Source organism: Helicoverpa armigera, chromosome 7 (assembly GCF_030705265.1).
Source record: "Helicoverpa armigera isolate CAAS_96S chromosome 7, ASM3070526v1, whole genome shotgun sequence".
Taxonomy (NCBI): domain Eukaryota; kingdom Metazoa; phylum Arthropoda; class Insecta; order Lepidoptera; family Noctuidae; genus Helicoverpa; species Helicoverpa armigera.
Genome location: NC_087126.1, coordinates 13,061,894 through 13,081,679, shown reverse-complemented (window position 1 = coordinate 13,081,679; position 19,786 = coordinate 13,061,894). Strand labels below are relative to the sequence as shown.

General features: G+C 36.2%; 3 protein-coding genes across 4 annotated transcripts; 2 read left to right on the top strand and 1 right to left on the bottom strand.

Annotated features, from left to right (window-relative positions):
* Window positions 1–2,543: 2,543 nt before the first annotated feature.
* LOC135117160 (E3 ubiquitin-protein ligase Mdm2-like) lies at window positions 2,544–14,926 on the bottom strand. Its single transcript, XM_064035647.1, has 5 exons — window positions 14,765–14,926; window positions 13,970–14,032; window positions 6,021–6,154; window positions 4,095–4,286; window positions 2,544–3,218 (listed from the first exon to the last, which is right to left on the bottom strand). The coding sequence occupies exons 1-5, from the start codon at window positions 14,790–14,792 to the stop codon at window positions 2,544–2,546; spliced, it is 1,092 nt and encodes a 363-aa protein (XP_063891717.1). The 5' UTR covers window positions 14,793–14,926.
* Window positions 14,927–15,870: 944 nt separating this feature from the next.
* LOC110372432 (ubiquitin-ribosomal protein eS31 fusion protein) lies at window positions 15,871–19,786 on the top strand. 2 transcript variants are annotated; one of them, XM_021329136.3, is made up of 4 exons: window positions 15,871–16,003; window positions 17,793–17,927; window positions 18,514–18,709; window positions 19,561–19,786. In XM_021329136.3, the coding sequence occupies exons 2-4, from the start codon at window positions 17,803–17,805 to the stop codon at window positions 19,708–19,710; spliced, it is 471 nt and encodes a 156-aa protein (XP_021184811.1). In that variant the 5' UTR covers window positions 15,871–16,003; window positions 17,793–17,802; the 3' UTR covers window positions 19,711–19,786. The 2 variants fall into 2 exon arrangements, with proteins under 2 accessions (XP_021184811.1, XP_021184819.1); XM_021329144.2 differs by having other exon boundaries at window positions 16,001–16,073.
* Window positions 15,883–17,338, top strand: LOC135117125 (ribosome biogenesis protein NSA2 homolog). Its single transcript, XM_064035582.1, has 2 exons — window positions 15,883–16,003; window positions 16,373–17,338. The coding sequence occupies exon 2, from the start codon at window positions 16,393–16,395 to the stop codon at window positions 17,170–17,172; it is 780 nt and encodes a 259-aa protein (XP_063891652.1). The 5' UTR covers window positions 15,883–16,003; window positions 16,373–16,392; the 3' UTR covers window positions 17,173–17,338.

Sequence of the window (19,786 nt, the reverse complement as noted above, 5' to 3'; positions counted from 1 at the left end):
AGAAAGACTTATAAAAATGTAACCTAAATGATTTACAAGAACTAATAAGAGATCTACAATTTAATAACTAATAATGATACTTTTGAAATAAATTCTTTAATTGTGTAACAAGATTATATCCTCTGCACGGTAGGAAAGGTGGTGGGTTAGATTTAAAAAAGATCAATCTTATAATTACAGCAATAAAAATTTCAATATTAATTAAAGTTAAGTGAAACGTGGCATCTTAAAAATAGGATAAACCTTGTAGATCGGCGTAAATTGTAGCCTTTCTACAGGTATAAACAATAGTGCAAAATGTTTGAATATATACATCTTAATATCACTAAATATAAAGGGAGAGGCGGCGATAAGCTTTATAATAATAATTCCGACATAGACCATTGTACGGATTTAACCCCGAAATTAACACCCATAACTATGTATACCGACGTTTTCATCAAACCGAGTGTTTTAACGATACAATTGTATTATGTAAAAGGACAAACAGTTCAATATGGTAACCAACTATCGCATTTTCCTTCCCCCAATAAAAAGTACGTTTTTTATGGATTCTATTCAATATTTTACAAGTAACTAGTCAGAGTTGTAACAAATATTATTCTGACGGAATATCATTAAATGTGTACGCAAGACCACGCTCAAATTATTTTATTACTCTACGCTTTAACGGAACACTCCAATTTTGATGAATTTTACTTCTCGAACATTTTTCACCGTTTTCTAAAAACATGAAGTGTTTGAAAAATATTTTAGCAACAATACCTAAATATAACTTTTAAATCATTAATCGAAAATGTTCAAAATTTTTGGTATTAATACAAAATAGCCATTAAATTTTTTTAGAAGAATCCTAACACTATAAATGAAATATATTATTCTCTTTCGGTGGTCGACGTCTCTAGCTATTTACAAGATATTATTTACATAACAGGAGGATGTCGCGGCCTAGTATTTTATTAAAAAAAGCTTTTAATATGAATGCATTTAACAAGTGCACGCAAACACGGAAACTAAGCGACAATAACGGATGAAAAAAAACCATTTACTATTTAAGTCCGACTTTTTTTGTACATTACTTTAGGACTTTTGGAAACGTATGTTTCGCGGCAGTTTACTCCGGGTATACGCAACATATTAAAATATTAATTAAAAATTACTTTGCCGTGATTGTTTAATCTACTTTCTACTTAAGAACCTACTTTATCAGATTGTTATCACAAAGATTTAAGGGCATCTAAAGGTCGAAACGATTTATAAGATTGAGATTCCTTTAAAGGTTATTATTATTTGTGGAAAAAAGTTCTTAAACTACAAAACAACAAAAAAAATGAACTATACAAGTATTGGAAATAATATACCGTAAATATAAACGCTTATTATTCCAATTAAAGGAATCTCTAACTTATAAGAAAAACTTATGAGTAATTGGCGTCGAGTTCGTGTAAATTAAATATTTTATCATTCAGTCAAGCCATTCGATCTTTGCACATGCGACAGTGGGACACACAATAGGGAGACTATAATTTGGCTTTATTTAGTATTCAAATGGAATATAATGTTTAACACTATTGATCAAACATTTTAATTTTGTTATCATCTCCCGAGCCTTTGATATGTATTATATATGTATAACTTTAGTAACATTCTCAAACGACATTTGGCAAATAGTAATTATATGAAACAACGAAAAGGGTAAGATTGTGCACGATTTTGGACAGTTTGACCATGGGGGTATAGATGTGCAATGACGTGTGGTCACCAACTGCCGTCATGCACACATTCACAAGTATTTATTCCAGTCTCTCTTGTTAAACACTTCACTATTCGTTCGTCATTCACTCTAATCAACTTAATGTCTAATTCCCGGCCTTATGACTCCGATATCTAACCTCCCTTTGTGGACGATATGGAAATATTATTCAATAAACATTTTTAAACCTCTTTCTTTCAGTATTTTAATTTGTTTAACAATTATAATTTGAAGACTCTATACCATTTTTGTGTTTTATATGTATGGTATGAGCCTAAGGGGTGGTTTGTGGTACAATTAAAAATTGGTATTAGGAACAAAATAAATATTTCAAAAATAAAACTTTAAAGGCGGAGCAAAATTACTCTCATTGTGAACAAAAAATAATATAAACTCGCGAGCAAAAAAATGGAATCACCCCTTGCGCTATACAAATAAGTAGAACGATTGCCAATGATACAATATTTGCAGTAAAAAAATGTTTATGGTCTCGTTTGAAAGCCTATAGCTTTAAATTAAGGGTAGAAACAAAAAAATCATTTGAGCTGAAAATGGCGCTGGTAGAGGAATGGGAATACCGCAAGAAGCAGTTAAAAACTCATCAGGTCCATGAGAAACCGTAAAAAACAGTAATAAGGGTTAGAGGAGGAAATACAAAATACTGAAACAATAACCTATGATTGATTTTGTTTGAAATGTTAAATTTTTCAGCTAAGCTCAATTTTATTTTTCGCCCGATTTTAAATAGCAAATATGAAAAATAAAGCTTATATTGGAGACCATAAATTTATCAAGGCGGCAGCCACTTGTAACAGCAACAGATGTGCGCGATCCGGCCGTGCACGAACACGCCGGACTTCGGCTCCGAGATACAGATCACACACAAGTCCTTATCTTCCATCTTTTCTATCAGAGTTTTAGCTATAACCTTTTTAGTGATTTTAACGGGGGCCTCTTCGATGGTGATCGCGGGGTCGCTGACGGTTTTAACGAGCGGTCGGACGTTGATTTTCGTTTTAATATCGTCATCGGAGTCTAGGTCTGTGTCGGAGTCGGTTCGCGAGAGACGCTTGCGTTTGGTCCTACGGTCGGCGGAGTCGGCGCGGCGCTTGCGGAACCTACTGAGCGTGGAGGAGGGGAGAGTAGAGGACGTGCCCTCACCGCACTGGACTGCATCCTGGCTGGCGGGGACATCCACGTCCTGGCTGGTCAGCAAGTCCTGGCTGGCGAGCAGGTCTTGGCTGGCGGGCAGGTCCTGGCTGGCGAGCAGGTCCTGGCTAGCGAGCAAGTCCTGGCTGGCGAGCAAGTCCTGGCTGGCGGGCACGTCCACCTCCTGGCTGGTGAGCACGTCCTGGCTCATGGGCGAGTCCACACCGGAGTCCTGCGACAGAGTGCGCGGGATGTCGTCCTTCGGGCTCGCTCGACGCTTGCGGCGCGGTCGCGGCGGGAAGAAGTTTTTTCGTACCTGTAATAAGAAGATAGGGAACTTAGATTGGAGTACATATTAATTCGAGCCCAAGAAGAAAATATTAAAACCGCAGGCGAATAGAAATGGAAGAACTAAGTGTCATGGAACCTTGAACGCTCTAAAAGTACGTTAGGTTTTATTTAATTTAGGTGCGCAAAGAAAATTTTCATCACGCTTCGTTCGGTGTTGGATAGGAGTGCTTAGTAACCCTGAGTCAGCTTTTATTAATCAGTAAGAAGATAACTGTCATTACTTTAACTATCGAATGTCCTGTCTAATCGAAACAGATAGATACAAAAACGCAAATCATAAAGGATGCAGGCGCAGTTTGTTACAACAAGTTTTGACAAGTTATTGCCTGCCGCGAAAACCTGCAGTTGGCATGCATTGTTTACATAGATTTACAAAATTATTGGATAATCCGGTATTAATGTTGTGAATACAAATGGCAACTTAATTTCGTTAATTCGCTCAACAGATTTAGATGGAAAAGGTTAATTGTTTGAATAGTTCAGAGACAAGGGAAGAAATATCAAATGGTTTTCAAGGAATTTTTAGAATCTGCAGGTTATATATTATCCTATTCGAGGATGCCCGCAGGTGAAGTCCCGAGCATCTTTACCTAATGTCCCGTCATCCTTAAGTATTAAAGTCTACCAGGGCTCAACAGCGCTAGGTACCATTGGAACCCCGAGTGGTCCACACAACGAACGGGCTTTAGTCAGTAAGAGGTTGATAGAGGGTTCGGTTCAAAGCTTAGTGTGCATCTACACAGTGCTAGTAGCTTGCGCATGTAAACTTGCTCCAGCTACTTGAACCTTGTAGATGCAACCTCAAGGTACATTTAATATTACAGTTAAAAAATCGGCGTACCTGGAAACACTTATGACAGTATCTGTACAGAGGGTTGTTGTTCTCCGCCCGACACTGCGCACAATGCCAGTAGTCGTACAGATCCATCTCGCTGTCGCTGTCGTGCGAGTCCGTGCGCTCCGAGTCCGCGAACTGAAGCTCGCCATCGTCGCCCACCGACACCTCTATTACCTTCGTCGCTATTATGTCGTTCTGGAAATAGTAGAAAATATTGTTAGTAGGGCACATAATAAAAAATCTAGAGTAAGTTAAAATCTTGAATTAAGGGTAAACATTTGTAGGTATAGCTGAAGAATATACGATACGAACTTGTCAACTTTGAAACACACAGTGTAGCCAGCAACGTGTTGATGCAAATTTGTTTATACACAAGTTTATCATTAATTTGGGGTTAATGTGAAATGGAAAATATCGGGAGCTAATGCACTGAAACCCTACCCCACATTATCATCCCATATTGCAAGGCCTAATACCAGTTTTCTGCATAATTTATTTGTGGAAAATATTTGATAAATAAAGACACAAAGTGTGAAAAAAAAGCGTTTCATCAACCCCCGTGCTCTATATGGAGATTATCCATTTTCTTAAAGAGCAGTATTATCGTGTGTATATTAGTCAACTTACCTACTTCTACATAAGTTAGTGGGCCGAGAGGAAAGATTCTTGTCCGTACATTAGTACACTCACATTTCACCAGGTACCTACTTAGCTGGGTGCAAGTCGAAACATGACTGGAGAACTTGAAACTCAATGCATTTGGAAGCATTGAATTCAATACAATATTATGTGTAGCGTTTGTTCGCTATGATTTTGAGATCAACGAGACGATCAATTTTGCCAATTTACTGCGTATGAAACCGGAATGACATCTGTTTGTTCTATGAGAAGGTCAAATTGAGACTTGTTCAAATGCATGTACTAGTGGTTAGATAAATTGTGTATGATCGAAACGACTTCATGAATTGTTTCATGTAAAGTATGGTGTATTTTTTTTTGTTTTGAAAGCAACATTTTCAATGGAAGCAGCTGTTCTTGATTGTGCTACACTAGCAAAACTTCTATTTATTCTTATATAAAACTGAAGGCGTTAACATATTCTGCTATCAATCAGGCTAACAAAAAATAAAAATTCGGCCGGAAGTCAGTCGATAACAATTTTTGCAAGATTTCTTTTCCCATAATCAATAACGATAAATAATTAAGCCCCAACAACAAAACAAGGGAAACATTATCGTTGATATCAAAGATTACTCTATGACACACCTGCTCACATTTTGGGCATACAAAACGTAACTGTAATGTATTTTTTGTAAAGATAATCATATCTTCATACTGCGGCGGTGGATTTACAGAGCGTTTCAATTAATCATCGCGTTAATGTGTTAATTTAAAGCAATTAACGTTTATAATGAGTCATAATTGCGGCAATTAGATACAGGAAGGTATTGGCATTTGGATTAATCAAATAATTAAAAAGGTAATCCAAGTCTGCATGTAGAAGAAACAGCAATTAACAGAAGGACAGCAATGGAAAATTATGTAAACTATAATAATATGAAGTAACTTTGCAACACATTAGGTATTCATACAAATGTAAGGTGTCACTCAAAAGTACCGATAAGTGTTTGTCACTCTTCCAAGCAAAAGCTATTGAAAGCATTTCTGTGAAACGTGACGAGCATAAACACATTACCCTCCCTTGCGGCGCGCAGTTAAAAAGACCACGTTCTGAATAATCGGCTGTTTCATTAACGGCGTATATCAATATGGTTATTGATTTCTCCACAATCTGTGGATTTCATTACTAGAGTCGGGACTTTGGCATTGCTTGTATGGGGTTAATGTCAAAGTCAATGTCAAGTAAGGAAATTAACGGATAGATAGGTTTTTGAAAGCCGTAGTAAGTGGAATATATGCTGTACTTACGTCGCTATTCGCGGAAGTATCGTCGTCTGCTAACGGGCCGTCGTCTTCGGGCTCTGTAACCGGCTCGTACTCCACGTCGCTCGCGTCTGTCGCATCCGTCGCCGCCTCCGTGTCGCTCGTGTCGCGCGCAATATCTACAACACACATACTGTTCAACGTACGATCGACTACTGCCGTGGACCTGATGCTTCCTTTCTCTGTGAAGGCGCCAATGGCGGCCATGTTTTTTTTTGTTGTTAAACCTTTTTTTTAATGCAAGTCTTGTGTTCTTTTTTTCTGTTTGAAATGTTTTGTTCTTTTAGTAATTTCCATTCAACTTTCTTTTTTTACTTGGAAACTGCTGTAGTCCATGATGTCTGTTTCGGTTAACGGTGTCAATTTTTTTTATTAAGCCTTTTACAATTTCTATTTTTTCTGTTTTGAATCAATTTCGTGTTCTTTTCCATGTCTACTATATTTTTTTGCATGTAAATAGTTTTTTTTTTTTCATATCTCTCTGTATATTTCTCTATCTTTACTCTTTTTTCAAAACTCTTTTCTGTTATCAATGTTTTAGAGTCCAATTTGTTTTGTGTTCATATTTTTTTAATTGCCAATTTCATATACATACATGCAACAGTATAATCTACACACGTAGGTACACACTCAAATACGTGCAGATATGGTTGTGATAAAAAGTCCAAAAATATTGCTGATAACTTGGTATAATTATGACAGAAGTTGAATAAAAAACCTACACCAAGCTGAGTATTTAAATGTTGCAAGTCAAAGCATTTCCGACTGATTTCAATCATCAGTTTAGAAACAAGTTATGATGGAAAAATAATTAAACTTGTTTTGCAATTAAGGCCTGTACACACCAGAGATTTAAACGTTGACGCGAGTTTATAAGCGAAAACAAACTGCTCTGTAAAAGCGCGCGCGTCAAAGAGAGCGTTTAATTAAAAAGAGAGGTGTGCACACGCCTTTAAATGAATTTCTTTCCATAAAAACCTGCTGAGTGACTGTACAGGAAAGTTCTCACAGTATTACATACATTTAGGCATGATAAGCGCGACTAAAGCATACTCTAATCACTAATCAAATGACATCTGGCAACCACCGATGATATCAGTAAATGATTCACAATACCGCATAACATTATTGGACTTTTTACCGCAACCAATATTATTTATATAAATTAAAAACTAAAATAATAACAACATACAGACAAACAAACACACACATTTCAAATTAGGGTTGTCACAAGATGCATGGATGAACGTGCAATAATGAAATGAAATTAATAGCCTTTGCTTACCCCACCTTTATTTTATGAAGTTGGGTAAACTGGGCAAAATTGAATACGCATGATGATTTTTTATATACACTTCATCATCAATATTTGTGACGTCAAGATAGCGGCCTTATCGAATTGGAAAAGCCAGCATACATTTTTGTGAACTTGTAAAAATGATCAACGTAATATTGCGTGTACCGTGCAGTAGGTACGTATTTTACGTCAGGTAGGTAGGTAAACAGCAATGTTTGTTCAAGTGTCTGGTGTTGTTTTCAAGTAGAACCACTTGACTGAGGCTCATCATAGATGGCGTTAATTACTTCTATTTACGGAACAATTTTATTTAAAGTGGCCAATATCCTTAACGTTTTCCTCCACCTTTATAAGCAATTACATCGTCCTGCTACGCATTTGAGAATGATAAAATCATTTTGTTTTTATGAGCGAATGGATAACCTGAATTTGAAATATGTGGTGTTGCACTAAGATACTAAACAATGTATAAATATTGTCTTTTGTGAGATTCATGAGTGACGATATGACTACTTGTGGTGACATCAGTTTTGTGTAAAAATAAATGTTACACAGCAATGCTTACACTAAAGTGATATTGACATTAGTATACCACACATTATTTGCCTAGGCTGTACAGTCATGCAAAAAAGTCAACTTAACTTTTTCTACATCTGTGTTTATTAATGTAATAGACCTAGCTATTAATGTGTGTGTACCAATGATCTTTGACGGTAGACAATGTACTAAGTGTAGTGTGGTCAGAAATTTGGTAATTTTCAGATGAGTTCCGATGCGAAATCATCATGTCTTCGTGTGCACTGGATCCTGTCACTAGCCTGACCCTGGCCCTGGCTGCGGGTCCACCGTGTTGCAGTTCAGATACATCTGACAATCATTATTGAAATGTTAATATTTTCATATTGATACCCATGCTAATAAAAATAAATCGATATATGTAACATAGCGAGCTAGACTTTGTGAAAACACTAGGGAATATAAAATCGAAGATGTTCTTGGAAATCAATCGTTACCTAATGAATTTCGCAATTTAAACCTAATGGACCGCAGAAGATAAATACTTTAGAAGTAGGTATAATTTTTCAATGAGTCGCATGTATTTTATGACTTAAACCTTCAATAATGGAATGGCAAGAACCATAAAAGAAGACGAACCAACGGCCAAAATTTGAATTAGAAACTAGATTTACTAGATAGGCCTCCAACTGTACCTTGTAGGATTACTAATTAACATACGATTCCCACGGCTGTGACGTTGTCAATCGGGTGTCGAACTCGTTCTATGGCTTCATCAGCTTACATAATAATCGTGTGAGATATTTTTTCAATATCTATAGTCAAAATTAGTGATACCGAATCGCAGTGTCGTCAATCAATTTTTATGATAAGGTGTCCATTCAATAACGTAATAACAAGAACTTAAGCGTTCAAACCTGTTAATGGGCTCAACAATAAATGAATACAGAGAAATATTCCTTTTGTATTTACTTCGAAGAGTCTGTAACGGTTTTTTTTTTCAAACTCTTCCCACTATTCCTACCCACTCAATGATATCACGATTGCCTGAATTCTCGTAATTCCAGCTGGTTTGCATGGCCAGTGCCACGCTGGGCATATAAAGATGTCACCTAAGATTACCATGCACAGAGTCTGACGTCACGCAGCCCACATAAGTCATATGTTTGCCATAAGTCTTGTTCAAACTTGCATAGAACGAGGACTTTGACATGCAGTTTTTGGAGTAGCCTTATTTGCAATGTCCATGTTGAAAAAAGAAGCTAACAAGTTTTTTTGGCACGTGCGACACTGACATTTAATTTAAAAATTATTATATTTAAGAGCACTATTTATGTCGATATCATTTTTTATAATAAGATATTGATACTCATTCTAGTTTTAACGACACATTTTTAATAGTAGGCGATGGACAAAACTGGCTAAAGTTAGCCCAGTTTTATATTTGTAGGATAGATACTGATATTTGAAACAACTATCTATTAATCTCACAAAATAAAATAGTTCAGAGAAAAGAAAGGGGAGAGTCGGCTAAAATTATTTTTGAATTACAATAAAAAAAGGCAGTTAAGAAACTGGATCCTTAAGGATTGTAAGTCAAGATGCGAATTTGAAGAGTCCGCAAAAAAGTATTGAGAGACCTAACAAACTACTGTTCTGGGGTCAACGACTGAAGTCATGTCTTGACTGGAATGCACTTCCGCGTCTATTTTTGGTCGCGGACAATTACGGCGTCTAAAAACTGGCGTTTGAACTCAAAATTAGTAATGGCAGACGCAGGTTCCGACTTGTCTGTATGTGCGCGCGCATGACTAACTGCTCATACATTTTGTAAGGGATTTCATGATTGTTTTACACGGAAATAAACATTGGGGGAATTCCCCCGATGTAAAGGGTGGGTCTATTCGAATAACGGTCCTTTATTTGCGTTTTTTTGGGCAGGATGTTTGATAATAGACCTGACTACTGGTCGGCAAATTGTGAAATAATGATGGGATTATCGGGCTTAGAATTTAGTGGTGAAGATTTTTCCTTAACCTAACTGATTGACGTCAGACGTTCGGCTTTAATATTTTTTAAGTAGGCACTTAAATATTAACTACTGTCATCATCATCTCCCGAACCTTTTCAACCCGCAACTATGTTGGGGTCGGCTTCCCTTCCTGTCTAACCGGATGTAGCGGTGTACCGGTGTACCAGTATTTTACAATATAGGTACACTACTTTATATAAACTTCTGTTCAAAATAATGAATTGTTAATTACTATATTTACATTGTTCTTTTTTTGCCGCTTTTGTTTTAAACTGAGTTTCCAATTAAAAATTAATTTCAATATAGTTTTATCTAATAATTAAGTGCCTAGGTAGGTCAAATGGAGTATGTACTTATAGCTTCAAGAATTCTAACAAATGGGTACATACGTCGATAAGAATGTGCATCTTCATACATGAATAGTACTATAACTTATCAATGCTTTATGATAGTACTTCAAAGTAAAATATACTATTCATTGTTCTGTAGACGTCATACCCGATAACTTGCTTGTGACCTTCCAGACTTGGAAAAATAATATATGACTTAAAGTATGTAGGATTTATTTGTATCCTCTGATCTGACTCCATTGTTGTTTTATGTAATTACAAACCTTCATTACATAATGCAAACAAAATAAACATAATTGCTTTCTTTGTCTTAAATGAATAATCTTTTTATCTAATCTCACTATATATTTAATTAGATAAGTGATGACATTCGCTCGATCAATATTAAGCTAAGCTAGGGAATTTTGGTGCTGCTGTACCTACTGAAATAAAAATTAGTCATATAATTTATCATTGATAAGGGATGTCTATGTTTCAAATTATATAAATATGTTCGTGTATAAATGTTGGTAGGTATAATTATATTGTTATGAAGAAATGAATTTGTAAATGGAATGATAGGTTTATGAAACATGATGAAGATAATTTTGTTTGTGACAGCCCTAAAAAGAAGTAAGTCAAATCTTAAAGTACACATTTGTTGCGTTACGGAAGCTTTTCCCCTATCTCAACGTACAATTTATAAGACACAAAATATAATTTTACTCTATCTATTTCCCCCAATTTCACTCGCATACTGAAGAAATTTTATTTTTGCTCCATCTAATGAAATCCTAATTTATAGTTCGGCCGTTCAGAGAATGCGTTCCTGACACCTATCAGTTCGTCACGACTAGTGATGGGCACAACATAACACTGAGTTCGTTACCGTTCCCCCAAAATAAACCGCCGCATTATTTTAATATTATTTTCGTTTTAAATTGGCGGAATCATTTAAAATTTATATTTTAGTTATTTAAGTGGAAACCAAAAAAAGGTAATATGCATATAATAAAATCGTTTTATTTATTCTTTGTTACAAAGTTACAATCTGTATTTCTATGCAATAAAGTAAGTAAGTACAAGTAATAAAGTAAGTACAAGTAATAAAGTAAGTACATTTAATTGAATGTGCGTACAGAATATTAATCAGACTCCGATTCGCTTGAGGAGGTGGTGTCTTCATCATCATCTTCGCCTACGTGTATAATTATATTAGGTATTATCAATAACAGAATCAATCCTGATATCTCGGTAAAAATCTTCCAAAATCAGGTTTTTAGAGCTCTACCTCACTGGGCCATGGCGACGTCGCCAGCGGCACAGGTCTGGCTACTTCTGGCATCCAAATGTCGCCAAGTCGAGTGGCCATGGCGTCTCGACAGTCAATTGTTTACGTCGTCGCTCAAGAAATTGCAAGCTGACTGGCGACCACATTGGCGACTGTGTGAGGGAGGTGCGCTTTACCGTGTACATTATAGTGGCTACTGTGGCCATGCCGCCAAGTTGCCACGGTAGCCAGAAGCCACATAGGGAACTGTAGCTCGTGGCCACGCCTCCAATTTGGCGACGTTGCCAAACCGTCGCCAAGTGAGTTAGGTTCCATACATTTCAATACTAACTGCTATGATACGTAGCCGGCGACGTCGCCATCGGCGTCCTAATGAGGCAGGGCACTTAGTCTTAGCGCACGAAACGACAACAAACGACTATTTAGCGTCACAAAATGACGGCCCATGATGCCATTTGGGGTTACCATTTTCAACCTAAATATAAAAATGCTACTTTCTTTCGCGCGTTCAGTTTGATCATAGTTTTATTTTTATATTTCATAAAAGTTATCTTATAGTCCATTATTTTCAAATTCTTAAAAAGAAAAACAAAACGTATTATTTTATATTATAAGTATAATTGTATAAGAACCATCAACCAGAACAGATTACGATACTTGCCTGTTATTTTTAGCACAGCACTACAAATATGAAGCGCTGACATAACCTTGTAATAGCGCAGTATAGATTTAGAAAAATATTGTTTACCAAGTTATTTGACACTCAATTTGGCACAAAATTACAACATTCATTGATTATTATTGATATAATAATGTTGTTTTAATGTTCATCAATTGTTTAAACGATAAACAACCGGCAAAAATATTTTTATCGTACTGCAACGCCATTACAAAGTTACGTCGTCAGTTCAATCGCGATGTGTCAGAAACGCATTCTCTGAGCGGCCGAACTATAGTTACCTATTTTTGTCCGATCCACGTGCCTTTTAGTAATTAGTGAGTAATTGTGATAAAACTATTCGCATCGTCAAACATGTCCTCATATAAGTATTCCATTTTCAAAATAAATACAACATGTTCCAACAAGTTTCTTTCAAGCCAAATCACTGGTGCGCGGGCGCATTGAAACTTAAAAATACGTTCCTTGGTGTAGAACCAACTAAGTTTGTTAGTCGCGTGCATAAAATATGACTCATTATGGAAGCCAAAAAAATATGAATAATTTACAATTAAATGATCGTCTTCGCCACTGAACACCGATAAAAATGTTCCGTGCTAGATAAGTTACAGTATTTTCGTAATTTGCATTAATTCGCTAGTCTCAATATTTTTTGTAATTGCATCAATTGCGTGTCAATACGTCAAAACCTATTTTAACGTAGTTTTCATGATCCAGTACAGTTTATAAATTCGAAATTAAGTTTTAAAAATAATTACTATTTCCAACCGAAATACTGTGACTAATCTGATTATAAAATGATGGACTCCGTCCGTATAGTTATTGTATAAGGAAATCTATTGACCATTGTACCAAGCCTAGGTTACGCTACGTCGTATTGTTTGCTCACTACATGCAGAGTGCATTGACTTAGAACCTCATAGGAGTATAGATGGCCCTTAAACAACTTACTAAATAGGAGGGAGTTCTCAATTTTAATGATTGCATTTTTTAAATATTTGCAATTTCATATTTCAAGTGGCCATGTCAAACAGTTGGATAATTTGTGACTGCCGACTGCTGTTCCTACTGCCGAGTCACAATTTTGATTGCTTATGAATAATCTTTTTTTTTATATTTAGTCTATGTTTATGTAAACAAGTACAATCTGTTACAGGAACAAGTTGTTTCTTGTTAACAGGAACCACACTTTAATGAGGATGCCAGTGAAACTGTGGATCTTTCCCGTGAATTTCAACAATATGAAACCCAAAAATATGTTGTGTATAATGATTGCTGATCTACATAGTATATATTTTATCAGTTTAGGCTTTTTAACTAACTGGTCATGATGGTTATAATATGTATTTTAAGATTTGGCTTGTAGAAAACAGACCTTATATTATTTAGTACATATAATTATTTAGATTTTGAAATTAATATGAAAATAAAATGTAATATGATGTGTAATAGCAATAGCTTATATAAAAATATGAAGAATATGTAAAAAACAATTTTAATATGGATATAAATGTTAGTGGATTTTCATTCAGAATATTTATATATATTTTTTAATTCATTTACAATAAAACTAGCCATCCATAATATACAGACATATATGAGAATACATAAAAACATGCAAAAACACAGACAGTCACACTGAAAAACGAAAACTTATAAAACCAAAAAAAACTAGGGTCAGATAAAATACTTTTTTTACCTCAGTACATTTAAGGATATTTTAATAAATAATGAATCTGACCCCAATCAACCGTTTCCAAGTGTATGCATAAATAATTTTTAAAACTTACCAGTTTCCTTCCCTTGAATGCTGAATACCGTTTCTGTAGAACAACGTCTGCTCCATGAATGATCTGCAATTATATTTAAATATCGTAATATGTGATACTATAATGATTTTGTTATCTAAACAAAATTCATAGATTATCTCGTTAATGAAATGTTCGTATATAATATTCTGATAGCATACATAATTTTTAAGTACATAAATAGTATAAAAATCTCTTATGTTGCCCATTATTAGATAAGTTTTGGATAAATACTTACTACTTAATTATGTAAAGAAGGATTGAAAATGTTGGTATGACAAAAGAATAAAAAAAAGTAACCAAAATTCATTGATATGAAATTTGAATTTCCCGCTCAAAGTAAACAAATACTTTTATCGCAATTCGGGTCGGATAAAGATCACTAACGTTCATAGTAGGATATATATGATAGTTTTCACACTTCATCATAGTAGGTATTATAAAATAGGTAATAAGTTTATTATCAAACCAAATCACCTTGGCTTGGCTTATTTTTTTGTGCTACGGAAATACAAGTTACAAGTTTAACCTCATTTGGAATGTTAATGATTGACATATCGTAACATCGTACGCACAATGCTAATGAATGAACATTGATGCAGGCCACAAATGACCTCCAAAACGTTGGAATAGTCCACAATCCTCATCATTGACACATGAAATACACTACCTAAACTTTGTAATCATGATAATCTATGTTACACACTGTTCACTGACCACACACCACGACACAGAGTCCAACCGAGTTTTCCGTAAATTATCACAATCAACACTCACCTGAAGAGAAGGTTGTTGTTGTGTTCATATTTTCATAATAGCTGTCTGGGGTTTACGACTTCGTTTAACTTCGTTACGACTTACGAGCTTGCTTGCCAAGTTTGCTACTATTATTATTACCACACGACACTTTTGAAAGTAATGTTGCCAGTTATCGTGGATTTGGTACTTTCCACTTTGCCAGACTAAAATTTTGGATTAACACAGAAAAAATATAAAACCTGCACATGCTCGCATTTAGAATGTAAAAATTATATTCTAAATCAGAAATCATAAAGTAAAGTCGATTTCGAATAGCAACTAGTGCCAGATTGCTTCTCATGCCCTGACATAGTAAATTAAAAGTAAAAAACGATGGTATTCAAAAATTTTATAAGATTTTGAAAACTACTTAATTATTTAACCCCATCCTGGAAAACTTATTTTCATGTCCGGCCAAAAATACAAATAGCATATGTCTATCTGGGACGAGTAAAACCAATCTGTACAAGGTAAAAACGCAGCCGTAGGATTTTTTGTTTCGAGTTTGGCATATTGTTCGTGTATAGTTCGCTACAGAAATAAATGGTTTCTGGCTCCAAACTATACTGCATCACTTACAACTGACTTTAAAGTCAGGATTTATCTATTTTGTTAAAATAATTGATAAGTAAAATTATATATGTACTCTTTCAATGTAAGATTCAGCGTATGAAAAATGTTCTGAGTTCAACTGCGTTCTGGCACTGCATATTTCGGAACAAGTCGTATGTTTAGCTTACTCCGAATTATACACGTATAATTGCATAGTCATTATGTATAGATTAGAACCGTAGTTAAGAAATTGAACTCCAATCTCTATAGATTCTCTATAGATTGGAGTTCAATTTTCAAGTTATATACCCAGTTCATAATCAGTTATATACCACTCCGTACCGCTGGCATTGATCGATCGACAAAGGGATTATGTGTGAATATAAGTAAGTCACAGGCCTAATTATTTTGAAAACCTGAAATCAATATACCTATTTATTGTTAAAATTAAAAATTATGCTAGCATGCACATTATTTATTGTGTCTCAAAATGTGGTGTTTCAAATTTGCAATATAATGCGACAAAGTATGATAGCCATCGTGCTGAACGGAATTCGTTTGGAAAGAGATGACGATTTCATTTCGTAGCATCATAATGGTTTTCGCTATTGGTAACACTCTCCTAGATTCGGTTTCCTTTTCCATGTGGCATGGTGTCGGCGTAAGGTGAGTTTGTCAATTTTGTGAAATAAATTACAATTTACTGCGCAATAATAGAATAAATCGTTATGAAACAGTAAGTTTAGTTGCTGTTATCACAAATAATCAAAATATAATTGTTTTCTTCGAAACGTAAGTTGTTGAATTGTGGAATACAAACACGTGTGGTTAGTGGTGTTGGTCTCGTGTTATAAATTGAAGTTTTGGAAGACTGAGATAATTCACAGCATCAGCAACTATATTAAACGACAATCTGGATAATTGTGACTGTATATGTGAATCTATTTTCCACAAACAATCGAGACATAGTGATAACAAGTATCGAAGAGGTTAGTTTTGCTACGAAGCTTTTTGATATTGATAATTTTGTTGTAGTTGCCGAATAAGCAACCACAATGCCGCAGAACGAATATATTGAGCGTCATCAAAAGCTTTACGGTAGAAGGCTCGATTATGAGGAGCGGAAACGCAAGCGCGAGGCGCGTGAGCCTCACAAGCGTGCGGAGAAGGCTCGCAAACTGCGCGGCATCAAGGCTAAGATCTACAACAAGGAGCGCCGCAATGAAAAGATTCAGATGAAAAAGAAGATTAAAGCACATGAGGAGAAGAATGTTAAACAGAACACAGAGAAGGTGGCAGAGGGTGCACTGCCCGTGTACCTGCTTGACAGAGATGTGCAGTCCCGAGCCAAGGTACTGTCTAACATGATCAAACAGAAACGTAAGGAGAAGGCTGGCAAATGGGATGTACCTATACCCAAAGTGAGAGCACAGGCTGACGCAGAGGTATTCAAAGTACTGAAGTCTGGAAAGACTAAACGGAAAGCATGGAAGCGTATGGTCACCAAAGTTACATTTGTAGGAGAGAATTTCACACGTAAACCACCAAAGTTTGAAAGGTTCATCAGGCCGATGGCCCTACGTTTCAAGAAAGCCCATGTCACACACCCAGAGTTGAAGGCAACTTTCTGTTTGCCCATCATTGGAGTTAAGAAGAACCCCAGTTCCCAGATGTACACGAGTCTGGGAGTCATTACGAAGGGTACCGTCATTGAGATTAACATTTCAGAACTTGGTCTGGTGACGCAGGCTGGTAAAGTTGTGTGGGGTAAATACGCACAAGTCACCAACAACCCAGAGAATGATGGCTGTATAAATGCTGTACTTTTAGTTTAAACTTATTTTATGATATTTTCATTTTCCAGCTGACTACTACCATCAGCATTTGTACTGATTGGTACTTTTTCAGTCTTATTGTGTTTTAAATATTCTGGAATAATTTGCATCTGTATGTTGACTATGTTGTAACACCTAGCCTGCCAATAAATACTGTGAAGCTTGAGTGTATGTTTTATTCACTTACCCATTCCGTTGATTGTATTTCTAGCACCAGGAATCAACATGTTTCAACTAGGTACTGAACTGTTACAATTTTATTATTTGTTAATGTTGTGAAATAATTGACTCAGGTTCTAATACACACGAAAGATCTGATATACCTAGTATCATGTGTTTGTTATTCTCACAATCAATAACTGGCTAACGTCAGAGGTACAGAATGCAAAGGATACGCATTGTTCGTACTTACTAAGATGACGTCCTCGGAACTTGTTTCCTACTTGTGTTGCGGACCTTGAACCTACCGCGCCAGATTGCGGTCAAGTTCGAGCGGGAAAATTCTTATAACATTAGCCTTTGTTTTGGGGAAATTATTTTTTCTTATTGGACTCTACAACTCATTTTGGATAGTAATTGTTGCGATAGCCGGTCTTATTCCTATATTTTCTGTTGTTCAGGTGAGCCAAGATGCAGATTTTCGTCAAAACCCTAACGGGTAAGACCATCACTCTTGAGGTCGAGCCCTCCGATACTATCGAAAATGTGAAAGCCAAGATCCAGGATAAGGAGGGAATCCCCCCTGACCAGCAGAGGTAAGATATCCCATAAGTAAAGAGAAAAAATACTAAAAATAGCGCACTTTATTAGTTACAAGATTTCAGAGACTCCTATTTTCATATTCTTGCCACAAAATTAATATCTTATTTTCTGTATTTTTTGTTATTTATTCTCTTGTTCAATTATTTCTCATGTTCGGGTTACACTCAATGATTGAAGTAATCGATTTCGGGTCAAAGTACTAAGACAGGGCAAATCTTCACCTTTGCGTAGGTACCTACTTTAGCGTGATATGAAATGCAAACCTCACGCCGGTTGATATCATCGGAATGCGGTTTTATTCACACGCACTCAGCTTACGACGCTACTGAATTGATACGTGAGGGTCGACATTCCATACTAAAAGGATACCTACATATTGTATTTTTTGTATCACACTACTCACGCCGGGACAGATTGATTCAGATGAGATTTATGCTAAATTATGGGTGTTAAACTGAACAAAGACTTCAAAATTGTAGCTTAACTGTAGTTCACTTTATTTACAATTATACTGCACGGGTTTTTTTAGTCAAGTTAATATCAGTATTATATTCTCATAAATTTGCTTGTGTTCCTCAGATTGATCTTCGCGGGTAAACAGCTGGAAGATGGCCGCACACTGTCAGACTACAACATCCAGAAGGAGTCCACACTCCACCTGGTGCTGCGCCTGCGTGGTGGCGCCAAGAAGCGCAAGAAGAAGAATTACTCCACCCCCAAGAAGATCAAGCACAAGAAGAAGAAGGTCAAGCTAGCAGTACTCAGGTTCTACAAGGTGAGCATTTTATCATCAAAATTTTATTTGGTGTTTGAAGAAATCCAATCTTCTCTTGTTTTTGTTATTACTCATTAGACTTTCAGATCGGAAATTTAAACTTTCAATCAAATAATCTGAATAGCATTATCACATCTTGACATCATGTCATTATGTCATTTTAGTAGCAATATGTTGAAATTAGAATTGCACTTTCTTTTATTTATTTTATATTGCTAACTCACGCGTTCCTATTATCGAACACGCAGCGACAAGTCTCGAACAAGGAAAACCCGGGACTACTTAGCAGTCGGCAATAAAAAGAGACTACATTTCAAAGAATTCTCCCGGGAATGAAATAAAAGCTTTGGAAGTGAATTCGAGACAGGTCGCGACTTGCGAGGGCGCCGTATGTTTGTTTTGTCATGCGGCGTGAGTCAAGGGGTAGGCGGACTTGTTCGTACGCGCCTCGTGAATCATGGGGTCTATAGCGTGTCACGGTTCACGTAATAGCCGTTTAAGTTTTAACAATGCATTGTTTTTGTTGCGCTCTGTGATGCAATCGGCCACGTTGTGCATGTCAAAACAAGGGCGAGTTGTTTTGCGCATATGAAGGAACCAAGGTTCGAATGTACCTTAGTACTCGGCAGTTACAAAATTTTCCACTTCTGTGTCATTGATTTGGCACTTTATTATATCGTAGGGATTACTTGCTAAATCAATATAGCATACAAAACGAAAAGTCTACGAACATTGAAGATGTAATGGGAGTTGCATAACCCTTTATTCTCACAGATTTACGAAACCCTCTGCAGAATTTGCCAACTTCGTCATTATCACCATACCTATAACCGTAATTTTGTCTTGTCCAGGTTGACGAGAACGGCAAGATCCACCGTCTTCGCCGCGAGTGCACGGGCGAGCAGTGCGGCGCCGGCGTGTTCATGGCCGTCATGGAGGACCGCCACTATTGCGGCAAGTGCCACAGCACGATGGTCTTCAAGGACGACGATAGACCCTAAGCTAGATTAAGACCAATCTACTCAGACTGCTGTGTATGATGGATTTGTAATAAATCTTGACACAGTGTCCGAGTTA

What these genes read in the sequence shown, in the direction of transcription:
- LOC135117160 (XM_064035647.1), bottom strand. Translation starts at nt 14,792, where the DNA reads ATGAACACAACAACAACCTTCTCTTCAG. An exon ending in AACAACAACCTTCTCTTCAG is followed by an intron (nt 14,033 to 14,764) that starts GTGAGTGTTGAT and finishes ATATAATTGCAG; the next exon opens with ATCATTCATGGAGCAGACGT. An exon ending in ACTGTCATAAGTGTTTCCAG is followed by an intron (nt 3,219 to 4,094) that starts GTACGCCGATTT and finishes TTCTTATTACAG; the next exon opens with GTACGAAAAAACTTCTTCCC.
- LOC135117125 (XM_064035582.1), top strand. Translation starts at nt 16,393, where the DNA reads ATGCCGCAGAACGAATATATTGAGCGTCATCAAAAGCTTTACGGTAGA.
- LOC110372432 (XM_021329136.3), top strand. Translation starts at nt 17,803, where the DNA reads ATGCAGATTTTCGTCAAAACCCTAACGGGTAAGACCATCACTCTTGAG. An exon ending in ATCCCCCCTGACCAGCAGAG is followed by an intron (nt 17,928 to 18,513) that starts GTAAGATATCCC and finishes TGTGTTCCTCAG; the next exon opens with ATTGATCTTCGCGGGTAAAC. An exon ending in CAGTACTCAGGTTCTACAAG is followed by an intron (nt 18,710 to 19,560) that starts GTGAGCATTTTA and finishes TGTCTTGTCCAG; the next exon opens with GTTGACGAGAACGGCAAGAT.